Here is a 17,399-nt window from a genome sequence, read left to right on the forward strand (position 1 = left end):
GTGTCCAAGGCAACACGAAATAATGATTGTCCCGTACTGCCAAGATGCTAGAAAGGAAATGCACGGGCTTCAGACACCAATCAGACACGGTTAATCGAGTTTATGGATTAGTATGGACAGTATTAATGACAATTAATAGTGTTCTCCACTTTTTACTGAAGAAAGAAAGATATATATATTTTTTAAATTCAAAATAAGTAAATCATTTAAACTATTTCCACATATGCATGCACGCCCACACTCACACGTACGTACCCACGTACGCGCGCGCACACACACACAGTCTCTCTGTTTCTCCAAAGATATGTTCTGCTGTTGACTACCCTTTTCCTTTTCCTCATGGCCTTCCTGTATCTAAGGCTGGTTGTTTGGACTTCCACAGGATGTTTTGTAGAGGCAGACCCTTCTTTTCCTCATGGTGGCTGTGTACAGAAATGCCCTTCCTTACTCCATGTCATCTCTGACCATCTGAATGTCAAATCCACTGGCAAACAACATGGCAGTCAGCAGAATGATAGACTAGTGAGACGAGTATGGTCCACTCTACTCATGTCACAGTGTTTTTGACTTCTGCAGCTTTCCCCTTAGCTCTTCAGCCCTTTTGTCTTTCATAGACCAGTATTTTTGTGAGCACACATTTTGTCTGTATAGGATTGTTCCTGCTTTCTAACAGTATCAGTTGAAATGTAAAATTTCAATGTAAAGTAACTTCAGCAAATCATTGTTGCTGTTTCAGATATTGGTTGCAAAGGTGACTGAATCATTAAAGGTAACAGGTTGGCTGCTTGCTTATGTTTGTCAAGGTCTGAGTGTCTCTGTGGAGAGGTTCCTGAGTTTTCAGAGGGTAAATGGTAAATGGACTGCATTTATATAGCGCTTTTATCCAAAGCGCTTTACAATTGATGCCTCTCAATTGTAGGCAATGGTAGTGTCTTAATCCTCATTAAATAGTGGGACCTGCAGTACTAACCATTTCAAAGCAAAGGGAGTTTTAAGTTGGATGCTATAAAAACAAAACACGATTATAATGATGACGTGATCATTTTAACCCATATCGACAACATATTGAGAATGACAAAATGGAAATATGGTTATTATTCCAACAATATTGATAATTTCCTTAATGGCAAGGAATCCTCTTCCTTTAATGAATGGAGCCATGTTTTACATACTGCCTTTGACTAATTTATAATGCATTTAAAAACAAGAATGACTAGAAAACATATCATATTAGCACAGATGTTAGGGCAAAGCTAAATACAAATAGTATTTTAAGCATTGTACGTAAGGTTTAATTTTCAGCAAAGCTCCTGCCGGAACACTTGGCTCATTGACGGGAGTGACTGACCCTATAAGGACAAAGCGCACAGACGCAGAGAAGGGGACAGACATGAGGGAAGGAAGGGTGTGTCTGAAAACCATAGAGTCACACACAATTCTGAACAATAGAGCAGTGCACAGACCCTGTGTAACTGCACCAGTAAGAAACAGGGACACCGAATCTCTAGCTGCATTGTTAATGGCAGACATAGAACAGCGCTGGTGGCCAACAATAACCGGACAATTCTCAATGTATTCTCCGTCAAAGCAGATTATTATTTGTGTCTAGGCAACCGACTGGTGTGTTACTGGAGTGGTGCGGTTCCTTCAAAGCCTAAGTGGATCCCTCCAGGGAATTACCCCATCCCCCCATTTTCTCGGATTTCTGCCACCAACCATAAATGAGTATCTCATTAGGCTCGCCCCAAAAGCGTCTGTGCATCTCTGCCCCCCCCAAATCTCCATTTGGCCTCAGGTGCAGGAGGATTAAAAGAGAGGCTTGTCCCACCAACAATTTTGCATTTCTTTATTCCTGTTGTTTGGAGAATTATTTTGATCCCTTTCCAACTGCCTCAAATGGGAGATGAAACAATGGTCTTGATTTGTCACAGAAATGGCACAATGACATTTCACAATGAATATCATAAAAGGTACAATCAAGTAGATTTTTCATGAGTCTGAGTGGACATTTCCTCACTAAACACAGTGACTGAATCAATGGTTGAATGAGCACACTGGATTCAAACAGCAGATGTCTTATATAAAAGGTAAATACCTTATTTATGCATGCATGTGCAAATGTGATGATCACCCACATGTACGCATGTGTACGAGCAGCTTGGATTTGTAACTGAAAAATATGTCAAAACCCATGATGAATTATATGATTATGATTATAGCTTATAGCTAGATGATTACAGCTTGTTTTACCATTGTGAGTAAATAAAATAAATCCACATGTTCTTGTGGCTTAGGGTAACTCTAGGGTTACTGAATGGCCAATTTTTCACTGCTATTAGGAATGTGAATATGCAAATAAGTACAGAAGACAGTGGTGGGATTTTGGCTTTTTCAATAAATACACTTAAAATCTAAAATTTCTATTTAACAATACATAAAAAACCTTTTGTATCTTTAAATGTGTTTCAAGAAGGCACAGGAACACCTGACAAGTTATGTAGACTCACATTAAAATGGGAAGTAACCTGTTAATAACAACAATGAACAATAAAAAGTAACTATTAATTTCAATAAGCACAATTTTTACTTCTACATATTGTAGGGTAACAATCTTTAATTAGATATGACCACTAACTGGCAGGTTGTGAAATACCAAGGCCTCATTAGACATGGTGTTTGCTGAATATTTGGCAGTAGAGTATTCATCTACTTTCTCAATGACTGTTCTCAGTGAACAGTTAATAGTAGACACTGGACACTATGGCCAACCACTGCTCCTCCTGGAGCAAGCACAAACGTGAAGAGTACTGCGCTCCCCACAGAGGCCATGAGCATCGGTACAGTGCCAAACCCATGGCCACACTGTCACAACCTGTCAACATCTCCAAGCTAACGCCTCACGAAACAAAAGTCAAAATGCTCTATTGTGAACCATCATTGCTGCGGTACATTGGCATTAACTCTGCATCCATGGCTTGCCAAAGTCATGCCTTTTATGTCACCCGAATAAAGAAACCACCACTTGGGTGGTTTTCTGGGTCACGGTAAACCATTTTGTTCCAGGAAACGTCTATGATTTCTTTGTTCTGCTGTCACTTAGTTGATATCACCAGTCTAGACTACAACCAAAGTCCTCAGTACATCAGAGCTGGAGAGTTAAAATCTACAATTCATAACTCAAGCCCTGAAGGGCAAAAAGAACAAACAGCAAACCCAGCTGCAAGGGAAGGATCCTCTTATAGTAAATAGGATGTATAATATTGAATAGACAAACAGACATACAGACAGAAAGACATAAATGTTTCCCTGGAAAAGGGGAATCAGTTAATTAAATAAGCATTAGGTAAAGTAATGTATTAGTAATGACTGTGCCCATATAAGCATTGGGATATTAGTAATAATATACGTGCAGATTTGGAGTTGTCAGCCTCTCTGCTGATATGTTTCATGCGGTTGTTTATATGCAGCTTCAGGTCATAGATATGTGGGGAATGTAGGCATAGCATGTCAGCACTGCGACCACCTACCTGTGACAGTGTAGTGCGAGGAGGCCAGAGCTGTGTTAACAGTAGCCATTCAAAGGAATCATAGGAAGTTTCAAAATGAAATCAGAAGTGAGGCACTGCTACTCTACCCTTGAATAAGGCACTTGACCTGGATTGTTTCAGTAAAGACCCAGCTGTGTCAATGGATAGCAGGCATTAATGTAAGCAATGTACGTCACACTCGACCAGGGAATTTGCTACGTAAATGCATAATGTACTGCAGATTTTATTTGTTACTACATGAATTGGTATCTTTGTGCCAGGTCCTTGATGCAGGTGGTTACCAATAATTTATGTAAGTGTGATATGATATGAGTGTGTAATGTATGAAGGCAGGATGTGGGAAAAATAAAACATTCAATATGTATCTGAATATATGAATATTAGTTTTTTTAAGTGGTTAAAACAATAAAGTATGCATCCAATAATGTATTTTGCTGTCACTGATATCACAGTGGACCACACATTGGAAGATTAATAATATGCTGGGAATTCTGCAGCAAAACCATAATTCAAGTTTTACAACTCAAACAAAAAGCCTGATCCTCAGAACTTTGACAAAGGATATGTATAGAACAGCAAAATAGGCTGAATTCAGACACTGTTTTCCTGCCTTACACTACCACCCAGTGGACAAAAATCCATTAACTGACAGGCTCACAGGAAAAGACAAGTAAATACTGTATACTGTACTCATCAATAGGAAGCATGGTTTTGAAGAACTGCAACAATTCTGAAATATATTTTAAAAAGAAACCTTAAAACGATTGACATTGCATTCTTTTTGTTGTATCACTAGATGGAGTTTTAGTGCATAGCAGTGTTCATTTTGATTTAAGCACACTTAAAAATAGATTATTTACCCCCTTAAATGCTCTAAAAATGCCATCAGGAACATTTCTTTTTGTGTGATTTGCACTACACATATTACTTTTTTATTCTCAGTTTCCCAGGTAGGCCAGATTCTAATATTCTGTATTTATCCACCAGCCAACAGACAGGTAGTGCTACATTTTTGCTTATTTGGTCAAGTTTGTTATTTAATGCTACGTTTATTACTGGAATTCAAATAAATATTTAAAAAATATATTATCATTTTTATTTATTTAAAAAGTATACCATTACTGCGTAAGCAGTGTTTTAAAAGATCCTTCATATAGCCGCTTTTTACCTATGAATAACTGTTTTCAGGTATCATACTGACTGATTTTAAAATGTGTGAAAACCATGACATGTATACAAATTGACACTCAGTAGTTATAAGCCATCCCTGACAGTTTAAAGAATTGGGGCCCTTTGTTGTATGTTTAATTGCTGTGGGCGGCACTGTAGTATAATGGGTAAGGAACTGGGCTTTTAACCCAAAGGTCATAGGTGGACACTGCCGTTGTACCCTTCAGCAAGGTACGTAACCTGCATTGCTTCAGTACATATCCAGGTGTATAAATAGATGCAATGCAAAAAAAAAAAAAAAAGGTAAGTTACTCTGGGTAAGAGCGTCTGCTAAATGCATGTCATGTTAAATAATGAATTAAAATGTGTATATCTGTTCTCTGTAAAATTGGGGTTACTGTACATTGACACACAATATGAAAATGGGCTTGCCGTGAAATTTACCCTTCTTGGAATAAATAAATAAATAAATAAATAAATAAACTAAAAAGAGTATAGTTTCTCAAAGGTTAAAATCATATTGCAATGTCTTCTAAATGTATTGTTTCAATTGAACTAGCTATTTACATGGTTTAACTCGCCGCATTAATAAATGATCGCCTATAGTTAACACACGAGTGTAAATATTCATGTTTTAATATTTATCTGCTTGATGCAGTATTTGATGTCTGATGGAAACAATTTCCTGCGCTACTGGGAAAATGGAATGAATTAGTTAGCTAGTTTGTATGTAAGGCTAGACATGCGGTTCTTAAAGTGCTTATACAATAAATAATTACAAACCATTCAAAACCAATTCTTACCAAAATGATATTACCAAGGAAAGAAATTGGTAAAATTTCATGAGACAGTAAAAAAAAACGAAAAGCTGCTGACATTGACATCAGAACTGGGGATATGCTGGCGAAAACGTAATAATGTTAGATCATGGTACTTGTAGTTTTCTAATGCGCAAACTTCGTTTTCTTCGTACGCTGTATACATTATAGAGGACTACATATTCTATAGATTTTAGCGCCATCTACGTGTGGGGAGGTCAGCAGTTTACAAGCATATCGACTGGTACTGCGTGGTTTTGACTTGTCAAGCTACATTTCTTGTTTTCTGTTTTCATCTATTGGCGCAACTTTTGACATTGACAGCTAGAAGAATGCAATCAGAATCTGGGATAGTACCAGACTTTGAAGTCGGCGAAGAATTCCACGAAGAACCAAAAACATATTACGAACTGAAAAGCCAGCCTTTGAAAAACAGGTTAGTGCGTAGCAAATGAAATGTTAGCGAGCTAAACAGCTAGCTTGCTGTTGGCGTGCTAGCTGCATAATTTACAGTTTGCATGTTTCAGTCGAAAAAAAAAACTTGGCAAGGAATGCAGTCAGCTGTGTAGTTTTGTTTTATACAGACATTGAATCTGGCATATGGTATAAGTAATGTCATGTAAGATAGCTTGCTAAGTTTTAAGCAAACGATTTTCTTGTTGGATTCGTTCCATATGTTAACGCTGCTTTTCCGTTCATATTATTCTAAGCACTGTCATCACTCCCTGTCTGTAATAGCTTTCTGGGAGGGATTTGTTTGACTCTGGGTTTCTGTCGTTCTATTTATCACAGTGTTTTGCTAAATGTTCGGGTGTTGTCTGGATAATGCTGTCCAGAAATAATATTGGACGATACAGTATTCGAATGTTTTGTTGTCGTGGCATTCATTAGTTTGTTAAAACGACATTGTAGACTATCTAGTGCATGGGGTATTATCTAATTTTGATTAAGTAGCTAGTGAATTGCTACATTTGATAATTAGGTGCAAATGTGTAACGTGTGTTAGGAATTGCCTAAAAAACGCAAACTGAGAAAAAGTAAGGACGACAGTTTTTTTCCTCAGCTGATAATTAAAACAGCCATTTCTTAAAGAAATGATGAAGTTATTATAGTAATGCTATTGAATGTGCAGCTTTTGAGAAAAGCTTTGTAATTAGCTACAGCAATCGTGTAAAATACATCCCCTCTCCCACACCACGCACACCCACACCCACACCCACCCTGAAACTTCGGTGGCTACTTAATATTTTAGTATACTATTTGCCCATTGTTTACTGATAGTTTGAATACTGAAATATTTAGAGTTGCAATAAATCCTTCACTAACAATGGATACTGGGTATACTATACTAATATACTAATAATGGGTACTGCTGACAAATCGACACTAATTGTTACCATTACCCGCCGTGTCTATGGCTCTTCAGTTTAATTATTAAATAACGTCTGCCACAAAAATGAGGGCTGTAAACTGTTTTTAAATTATGGAGTCTACATTAATTTTACAGGATGCTTATGAATTAGAAATTCGCCTTTATAGGAAATGTGTTGTAGCCTCTTTCAGTGACGAAAGTTATTATATTTTTATTTATCTCCATAATAAAATTGCTAATATATTGTGTGTGGAATATGTAATGTGGATATTTTAGTTCAAGTGGCTATTTTTAAGAAGCAACTGAACTATTTACTTGTAATCTGCAGTTAATTAAATGCTTAACTTTTTGAAAGTGGAAATGAGCATAGATAACATAATAGTTAAGGATTAAGCCATTCTGTCCATTGCACTCTGACAGCAATGTATGAGAAATACATTGTTTTTGCAGGCTGACTGCTTAGAGAGTCAGGGAAAGTTCAGCTGGGCTTCACATGACTAGAAAACACAACTAAAAAGAGTGTATTATTTATCTTCTTTCAGTGGTGTGTGGGTGTATGTTAAATGGTGGCACATAAATGATGTTTGACTATATATTTTTGGTTGTACCTAATTAAAAAGCTTTATTCTTGTAACCCGAATGTATTTATTTAACCTTTTTACCCTGTTCACATGTTTACACCTCAACTGGAATTGATAGAATTAACATGGGTGTTAGCCATTTTGTCAGGATTGTAAGTCATACTGTGGATTCTAAGTGTTAGTATCACTATCCCCAACCAGCTCATAAGATTTAAAAAAAAGAAAAAACTGGTAGTCAAGAGCTTATTGTGTTTATATTCGCCCAAGCGTGTCCAGCATTGGAAGTGTCTATTTAATGCCTCAATAGTGGAGAATGGAACAGCACTGTCTCTTTTTACCACCAAATCGTGTTCTCCCCACTGCCAAAACAATACATCCCACATTGACTGAGGCCTGTGCTCTGGAGGTAACCTTTCAGTGGCACAAACATGTGACCAAACCACTGAACAGCATTATCCTGGAATGAAAAGGAGCGGGTCCTAGACAGTGCCTCAACACTGCTCCCCTGTGTTCACCCAATTTAACACCGCACCCAAGTATGTGCCATGAAACCTCTCCTTTTTTCTGCGAAATGTTTTGTGCAACTCTGCATGATTGTAGTGCTGTTGAGCGCAGAAGGGAACTGATTGGCTGCTGCAGGGAAGCAGTAATCTAAATTTTAAACTGAATTTTTTTTTCCATTACTAAATTTCATTATGTGATGACTTATTTAGAACCCGCATATATTTGATATATTTGAACCCGCATATAACCCGCACATTGATTTTTAAGCACAACCACAATTTCCCTGGAAACAAAGACTATTACTTTACTTCTAATTCTTGTTTAGAATGGTCCAAAAAAAGCTGTGCAATGATGCAGTCATTACAATGAAAGTGTGCCGAAGTCTCTAAAGGCTCTTATTTCTGTCTTCTGTTTTCCCACTTATTAAAAAGTTGTTGTGTTGGTGTCTAAACTATAGTTTTAAAGTGTCTGACTCAGTCTAATTTGTTTCACAGGTGCATACCAAGGGCAGCAGTTTTATTTATATGATATTTTTATAAGTAAATTATATAAATACTTTGCCCATGTGATCAGAAACAGAATGGACTGTTTAGCTTTGAGCATTGAGGTCTAAGCATAAACAAACAGGTAGGGGGGCAAACAAAGTGAAAAATGCAAATTTTCAGAAAATAAAGCAAACGAGTGTTGCAGCAGACTGTTTCCCTTCAAGCGCACTCGTTTTGCTATACATAATGCAGAAAACAAGCTTTTGTTACACCCTCGATATCACATGATTCTACTTTGGTCTTCCGACTGATCTACATGCAGAACAGAAAGGTTAAATATCCAAAAGGATAAATGTGAGATGAGATTAGAGGAACATTACAGGTAGCAGCTTTGTAGTAATTGTGTGGCATGTTGCATTCTGGGCTATAAATATCAACGGTTTAAATTTCAATTTACACCTCAGCAAAAACAATTAAATCTGAGTGTGACTAACCTTTCCAGTTAATCACTACAGGTAGGAAATAGGCTGAACTTGGTTGACTATTATCTTGCCATTAAAAGGGGATTCTTTCTTGGCACAATGGTCCAACATTTGAAATAGTATGCCAGTAGTAATTACATACAGCTAAATGTGGACAGTTTTAGGACAATGATGCAATTTTGTCTTTTTGGCTCTGTACTCCAGCACTTCGGATCTCAAATAAAAAATGTGAATGAGAGAGCGGACTGTCAGCTTTAATTTTAATGATTTACATCCGTATCACTGAGAATTACAGTGCTTTTTATTCATAATTGCCATATTTTATGGGGAGCAAAAGTAGTCGGACAAATGAACATAATCTAAAATGAAGTTGTCATATTTAGTACTTAGTAGCAGCAAATCCTTTGCATTCGATACCTGCTAGAAGTCTGCCACCCATGGGTATCATCAGACCTTGGATATCTTCCCTGGTGATGCTCATCTGGGCCTGCACTGCATCTTCAGTTTGTGTATGTGTTGTTAGTGTTGTTACATTACATTACATTACATTACAGGCATTTAGCAGATGCTCTTAGCGACTTACACCACATTTTTACATAGCATTTTTACATTGTATCCATTTATACAGCTGGATATATACTGAAGCAATTTCGGTTAAGTACCTTGCTCAAGGGTACAACGGCAGTGTCCTTACCCGGGAATCAAACCTGCGACCTTTCGGTTACAAGTCCAGTTCCTTACCCACTGTGCTACACTCCGTCTGTTTGTTGTGTTTGAAACACCTACTCAGTTAGATTCAGGATCGGTGATTGACCTGGCCAAATTTCCACTTTTTCTTCACAATTGAAATTATTGTTTGGTTATCCACTACATTGAACTTCCATGGTCTATTCCAATGCTTTTGCCATTGCTAAGCTTGCCTGTGCATCCTGGCTTCTTAACAATGTATCTAGCAGTTGATTTTGAAACACCCAAGGTTTTGGCTATGGCTCTGATTGATTTATTTTTATACCCCATGATGGCCTGCTTTACTGTCATTGTCACTTATTTGGTCCTCATGTCGAGAGACAGCAGCAACAGCCATACCTAGAATCAACTAAAGACCTTTTGTTGGCATTCATATTTCATTAACTAATGATCCAAAGGTAATTGTCCCATTACCTTTGCTAATGTAAAATGGGGGGTCTGTGGATAAAAAGGGCTGTAATCTCTACCTGAATCTCCCATTATGGATGTAAATGAAAGCAGACAGTCTCCACTTTATCCTCATATTCATTGTTTTATTTCCAATCCAATGTGCTGGAATACAGAGCGAAAACAAATTGTGTTACTGTCCCAATACTTTTCAATTTAACTGTACATAAAATGATTTTGTGCCTATATGAAATACAATAAATATTTTCTACCAGTTAACTTGGCCCGTTAAAAATGACACTGGATATGTTGTGCCGTATGTAGTAACAACCCTGTCTATATTCTTTTTTCTGATCTGTGTGTGTGTGTGTCTGTCTCATCATTGATGTGTTGTGTAAGGTATTTCATAATAGCAGTTTGGCGGAGGAATGGTAAAATATATAATGGGGAAGAGAGGAGTCTCACTTCCCTCCAAATGGTTCCATTACATGGGAAGTGAAAATAAGCCTGTCTTCACCCTTAAAGGAATACTCTTATTCTTCTTCTTCTTTTTCTTCTTCTCTCATCTCATGATCTTCTACCATATGACAAAATCAGCAGTGATTTACAGCAAAGTGCAACAGCAAATATTGAATACAGCTCCGATGTAAAAGACCAGAGTGGTATAGACCAATGGGGTAAAGTGCAAACATGCAGAAAACTGTGCGGGGCAGTGGTTAGAGCTGTCGGCTCTCAGCCCGCATGTGGCACCACCGTGTGGCCGGGGGCTTGATCCCCCTCCGCGGTTTCCCTCCGTCTGAGTGAAGTGAAAAAAATTTTGGCTAACTGTCTACTTTAAAAAAAAGCCTAGGGTATTTGGGGTTGAAATGTTATTACATAAATAAAAAATCAAAGCAAATTGTTGCATGTATATGGGAGCGTGGGAAAGCAGAGAGGTGAGTCTGAAAGAGGTCAAAAGTCTCAAGAGAGGTTGTACAAGTTAAATTATGGTTGTGTTAAATGCAGGAGAACAGACAGAAGAGATTACAGCAGTGGAAGAAGGAAGAGGCTGAACAATCTGCCAGGGGACGATTGTCGCAACAGTTGAGTAGGAAGAAATGATAGATCCTGAAGGGGGTTAACAAATGTGAGGAAGAACATGGATGTTGAGGCAAAATTTAGCAGCCATTTGGAACTAGAGGAAGAACTTTATCAATAGGGTGGCATGAGGATTCCTATTAATTTCCTGAGTGTGATCTACAGTCTGCTTTACAGTACTCTAGTACTGTGTTAGGATGCCCTGTGTTCTACAGATCTATAGTACTGTATTGACTATATTGACGGTATTCGCTGCATAATTTACAAACCAGCTTGCACACCACAAAACTAGCCGGCTTTACTGTGGCTTGTAGTTGGTGAGGTATTGTATGTGTGCAGTACTCCTAGCTTTGCTACAGTAAGGCGTCCTGATTTTGTTTTCAATGGTCCGAGAACTTCAGGAAGGAAGGAGATGCTGGTAGATGGCATCTTAATGATTTTTCTGAATGTTCTGCTGAGGCACAAAATCTTGCTGGCTTTTATAATGTGGTAAAAGAGATTCTTCGGGGTGTGAATCAGGCTCGCTTGAAGACCTAGAAATAAAATTAATGTTCCTCGTTTAGAAGTCTGGCACACTGTAAAACGCACCCGATGCACACTCTGCTATATGCAGTGTAAATTAGTCTTATAAATTTAGAAAAGAATGTGAGATTCCTGGGGGAAAGAGATGTTGCAGTTTTGATGGCGCTGCCTATTTAAAAAAAAAAAAAATTGGTCTTTGCTACAGAATTTTTTTCTTTTTTTTTCTGTTTTTTCCATGGAGATATTACAGAACTTTTTATTCATAGCCCTCCCATATCAGGGCACCATAATGTTTGGGACAAGTGCTTCACATGTGTTTTTGATTAGTCAAGTGTGTTCAATCATTTCCTTAGTGCAGGTATTAGAGAGCTTTCAGTACCTAGTCTTAATTCTAGACTTTTGATTATATATAGAGCAATGACATAAGCATGTAAAATTGTTTATTATTTTATGGAGAAAAATGTTTTGATCATTGTTAAATTTTCTTTCATTTTTTTATGGTTTTAAGAATGGCCAAAGCTCAAGTGTGATTGATTTCCATGGCATATCCATTACCCATTCAAATTGTTTCATAAACAGCAGTTTCAGATTATGGTGTATTCCTGTTGTTTGTTATGTCTCTGAGGCCCATCGCATAACAGCATAATCAGAGCACTCCAATAAAGATGGTTAGACTTCAACCCAGCAACACAAAGTAGAAAAATAAACAATATTAAGCCAATACACCAGTTAGGAAGTGTAGACTTCATTTTGAAATATACATTAGTGCCAAATATGTGTTTATCTTTAAATTACTTTTGACAAGAACACACAATGACTGTACATTTGTGGGCTGTTGACGCTTAATAAAGGCCTTGCAGTGAAAATAAATACCAAGTTCAATCTGTTTTTATCTCCATAACACGCTTTGACAGTAAATATAACTCTGTGTCATTTTCAGCAGTTGCATGGAGGTGTTGTTATGCCAGTCTTATCTTTGTGAGTGTGCCTGGGTTTGCCTCTGAATAGTGTTTGCCTTTGAGTATGGAAACAGTGCAGAGCCACTATGGAAATCTATCATCAAGTTCTGCAAGAGGAGGATTTGGGTAGATTCCGTTCTGTAGCAGGCTGTTCAAAGTGGACCTTTCAGTGGACACAAAGTTTGACGGACAAGCGCATGTGTTTGTGGGTCACAGTTACGGTTGTGCAATCAGTGTACCTTACGCTTAGTCACTTCATAGATATAAACTGATAAATTGGCCAGTGATCATGTTTGTGCTTCTCAGCTTGTTGGAGATTGCTGTTGTTGTAAGGAATTTGATAGCAAGCACTATCAGCATGTGCTTGGCTAATCAAGCCTCTAAAACATGCCTGTTTCACACCTAAAGCATTGCCATTGAAAAGCCTGCATTTCTCACTGTTTGTTGGTGAATATGCTTATTAATAGTCTGATAGATGACTTAGAATAGATCCATTTGAAATATGAATGCTGTATTGTACAGTCACACTGTATCACATTTTTTGTAACATTTTTTGTTGTTGTTTGAGTAACATAATTTATTGTGGGTTAAAATGAATGATGATGTTTTGTGTTATTTCTGCTTCTACTGTTGGTACTTCAGTGTAGATCATTTTAACACTTGCATAACATTATCACTGTAACCCGGAGAACTTTTCACTTTCAGCCAGGTTAATGAATTTTTAATGAAAGTCCTTACTGCAGACTTGCTGGTTTTCACTGTCTTGTCGGTGTTATTTGTCTGGGCGTTATATGCAAAGACGGTATGTTTAGCTAGCTTTAGTGCCGCATTCAATAAAACCCCAAATATAAGGAGTCTGTTGAAGTTGGTCTTCAAAATTTCAGTCAAACCTCAGTTCAATCTAATTTTCATTAACAAAATCAAATAGATGGAAGTTGTTACTTTTCTATCAAATATTTGTTAAATTCAGTGACCGATACCCCCCTGATGTCTTGTAAAATTTAAATGAATGCATAAAAATAATCAGCTTGGTTTTCTACATTGAATTCAATGGGCAGAAAGCTCTTTTGCCCTGAACATGCACAGTAGAGTTTCCCATTACTTCCTAGGCTTCACTGCCTGGCCCCTTCTGCCCTCTCCAGTTCCTATGTACACTCTTTGCTTCTAATAATATTACTGCTAATGGTATTATTGTTATATAATGTTATATTGTTATTATTATTATTATTACTATTATTATTATAATTATTATTATCATCATCATCATCATCATCATCATTATAGGATAGGTAGGGCATTGCTTTCTGGATGACCTTCATCATAGGTTAATGAAATCCCTTGGAAAGTGTAGATAAGGTACCCGATAATGACATTTCTGAGAATAATGTGAATTATGCTGATGGAGCTGTTCTCTCACCCTACCTCTGAGAGTGTTGAAGACTCTTAAGTGCTGAAGAGTGTGGAGAGGCAGATTTGTGGGATATTTCACAGAGGAAGGTGAAGAAACACACAGGAGGCTGGAACAAAGGGATGTATTTTTAGGCCCAATTAGTAGATGGAAACACTTGAGTCACATCTCTCACTTCCTGTTTTTTGAAACCACAGGGCATATTGACAATATCCAATAGATTTTTTCCAGCAATCACATTACAAAAATATAATCTGATGTGGACATTGTTGAGTCAAACTCATGAGGATTCTTAAAAATACATTTGAAGTCTGTTCTCTCTGGCTTAGTCACAGAAGACTAAGCCATGTATCAGTGCTATGTTGTAGGTTGTGTATGCAGCCTACCGCTTGTAGCATGTACTGGGATGAGTGCGATATAGCTTTAAAATTCCATTGTGAGATTCCATCTGAAAAGACTCATGCAGGCTTCTGAATTACAGTTTAATAGCTAGAGACACCCGTAGGTGCGAACATGCCAACTTTACCGCGGTCTCTGTGGCATTTTCTGTTTTCTGCCGAGTTGACACACACAGGCGGGCCCCATTCTGAACAGTGTGTACTCTCTGTCCAAGTCCATGTGGCCCTGTGCAGAACCAGTGCTGAGCACACATAATCGAGACTCATGCAGGGCATTCTTGTTTCTCCACTGCGATCTGTAAAGGGGAAGTCGGTTACATGGGATGTTCCTTGCAGTCTTGCATGGCACTGCAGTAGAGACTGATTTGTTGGTGATGCTGTAAACTGTGTGGATGTTTGGATGGTCGGCTCCAGCAGGTACTCATCAAGACTGCTTTTGTCATTAAACGTCCTCATTGGCACCATTTTAAACAAGAAATTAAACGTTTTGGTTGATGTGCAGAAACGTAATTAATTTTGTCTCCTTGCTTCAAAAAAAAAAGGGAGAGGGGATGACAGAGAGCAGGCCTTAACTCTGTCATCTTGAGGAAGCAATGACACAGTATGTGCTTATATAGGCCCCCACAGTCCTAGCGGTTTCCACTGAAAGGCTGAGGCAAACTACTGTTCTCTGAACAGCAAATGATAAAATAACAAGGTAAGGTCCGTGTTTATGTACTATATGCATTTTGCAAAAATGTAAATGTATATTACAACTTTATCAACCGCAAAACCTTAATCTAAATGTAAAAAAACTAAGTGAAGCTGGTACTTTATTGCACATCAATGCAATAAACATTATTGCATTGGTGTGGTACAGTTTGGTGATTGACCAGAAAATTGTAATTATGAATGTATGATGAATGTGTGTGTGTGTGTACACTATTCTCTCTTTGATTGTGCTAATGTGCTCAGCAATACTATCAACTAAACCCATATCAACTGACACAGTAGATCACTTCAGCTCAGGTCAGCCATGGATTTATTATGACACTGCTGCACAATATGTGTAATTGGCACAGGTTGAGGTTTCCATGCAAACCCTTTCCTGCTAAGGTAGTCTCACCTTGCCTTTTGGGGGGCAATCATGTTGGATGCTAAACATTTATTCTGCATTTCAGAATCACTTGATTTGGAGCAATGCTGCATGCACCATTTGTAGAGGAAGCAGCGTGGTATTGTGGGTAAGGAGCTAGACTTGTGATCAGAAGGTGGGAGTCTCATTCCCCCGGGAGGGTGCTGCTGTTGACCCCTTGGCTGAGGGGCCGAACCTGAATCCCTTTGTGATTATCCCGTTTTATTAATGTGTGATGTATACTGTTTAAATTATGTTTCTCACCCTGCACTAGGGAGCAAACGATAAGCAAATAATTAAAATGAAAACAGTTCATTAGCAGAATCAGAATGCAGTGAATTTCTGGTACTGTGTCAAAATTTCAAATCTAACAAATCTAAAAATGTAGAACTCTAGTGCTGGATGTAGGACAAGTTCAGACATGTTAAGAAGTGACAGAGCTCGTCTCTGTTTGCAGAAGGCAGAATGTGCTGAACGTACAGGCAGACCCACAGTCCCAGGCTAAGATCAGAGCTGCAGTCAGATTTCAGTCATGAGTACCACCATTTACAAAAGAGACTGACGTTCTGGATTCTAATCCTAAAATTTTGTAACAATAAGATAACGATGCATTGCACTTTTTCTTAAAAAAAGTTTTTATCCATGGACATTTCTATTAAATGTTTGTGCCATGCCCCTCTCTACTTTAGTAGTATGTAAAACGAATGGGATTCTGCCTGTGGTTTTGCTCCATGTTGTTTATTGAAAGCGCTGTCGCACCCTCTTCCAATCGCCCTGCAGCAGCATTAGCTGTAATGTAATGAAGTAATTGCATGAAGCAATTTGACCAGCACATGCACCGAGCAAATGAGGTACTGCCCTGCAAGAATGTGCATCATTTGGCAGAGGATTTTACCAATTTTAAACTAAAGGGGTGACCAACAGAGTTTAGCCCAAACCACACAAAGTTAATAAAAGTAATAGTCTAACTACAGCATGAAGAATGAATGTAAAACCATGCTCCATTTCAGAAAAAAATCAGCCAGCAGTGATGTGGAATCCTGACTAAAGGGGGGGAGGTGATGAATTTCCATCTCCACTGAAAACATTTTGCCTTGATCCTGCCTGTATAATGCTCTCAATTATCCTGCATGGTCTAATTTAAGGCTTTCCATTTGACTTTGTACTGTGACAAATACCTTCAGAATTGTAACCACTAAACTGGAGTGTGCCCTCTAGTGGACAGCCCTCTTGTGGCACAACAGAGCAGAAGGCATCTCGTCTTGATTCCTGGGCCATTTCCACCACAGACTGATCATCTCACCATGATTCTTTCTTATGTGGGAGGAGATGTTGCACAAATGTTGCAATCATTAAACTTGAATTATGGGGTAAATGTGTTTACAGTAATACGTTTTGTAATACGGTTACTATTTATAAATGTGGTGAATCAAAGGAAGAAATGATATGTGTTACCACATTAATTCTTCCTTTCATAGTTCACCATATTTCACCTAGATGCTTGTGGATATGGCCCTGTGTGTCACAGAGACTTATTCTCTGTAGGTGATGCCTGCATGGAGGCTGGTGTCAGTTGATGGTGTGACGGTATGGATTTACACATCTGTCTGACATTTTTGATGTGTGGAAAAACTGGCTGGCTTTGCTTTTGAAGCATATGGTTCTCAGTGAGCTGCCAGTTTTCTTGACAGGATGGGATTTCACAGTGCTGGCTGCGCAGGAGAGCTTCTAGTGTGTATCTGACCTCTCCTTCTCGCCGTGGCCCATCAGTGTGACACAAAACGTCCCCATGCTCAGACAGGACACATTCCGCCATGTTCTGTGGCC

General features: G+C 38.2%; 1 protein-coding gene across 3 annotated transcripts in view; it reads left to right on the forward strand.

The window, feature by feature from the left end:
• The first annotated feature begins 5,751 nt into the window (after positions 1 to 5,751).
• The window catches only part of mitfa (melanocyte inducing transcription factor a), a 45,777-nt gene continuing 34,129 nt past the window's right edge, over positions 5,752 to 17,399 (forward strand). For 2 of the 3 annotated variants that reach the window (XM_064305900.1, XM_064305901.1), the window contains exon 1: positions 5,752 to 5,972. In XM_064305900.1, coding sequence (XP_064161970.1) covers positions 5,869 to 5,972 — 104 coding nt within the window. In that variant the 5' untranslated portion in view covers positions 5,752 to 5,868. Of the gene's footprint in view, positions 5,973 to 13,971; positions 15,156 to 17,399 lie in introns of those variants that run through there. The other variant, XM_064305903.1, reaches the window with a different exon arrangement.

This window comes from Anguilla rostrata, chromosome 13 (genome assembly GCF_018555375.3).
Source record: "Anguilla rostrata isolate EN2019 chromosome 13, ASM1855537v3, whole genome shotgun sequence".
In the NCBI taxonomy this organism is placed as follows: domain Eukaryota; kingdom Metazoa; phylum Chordata; class Actinopteri; order Anguilliformes; family Anguillidae; genus Anguilla; species Anguilla rostrata.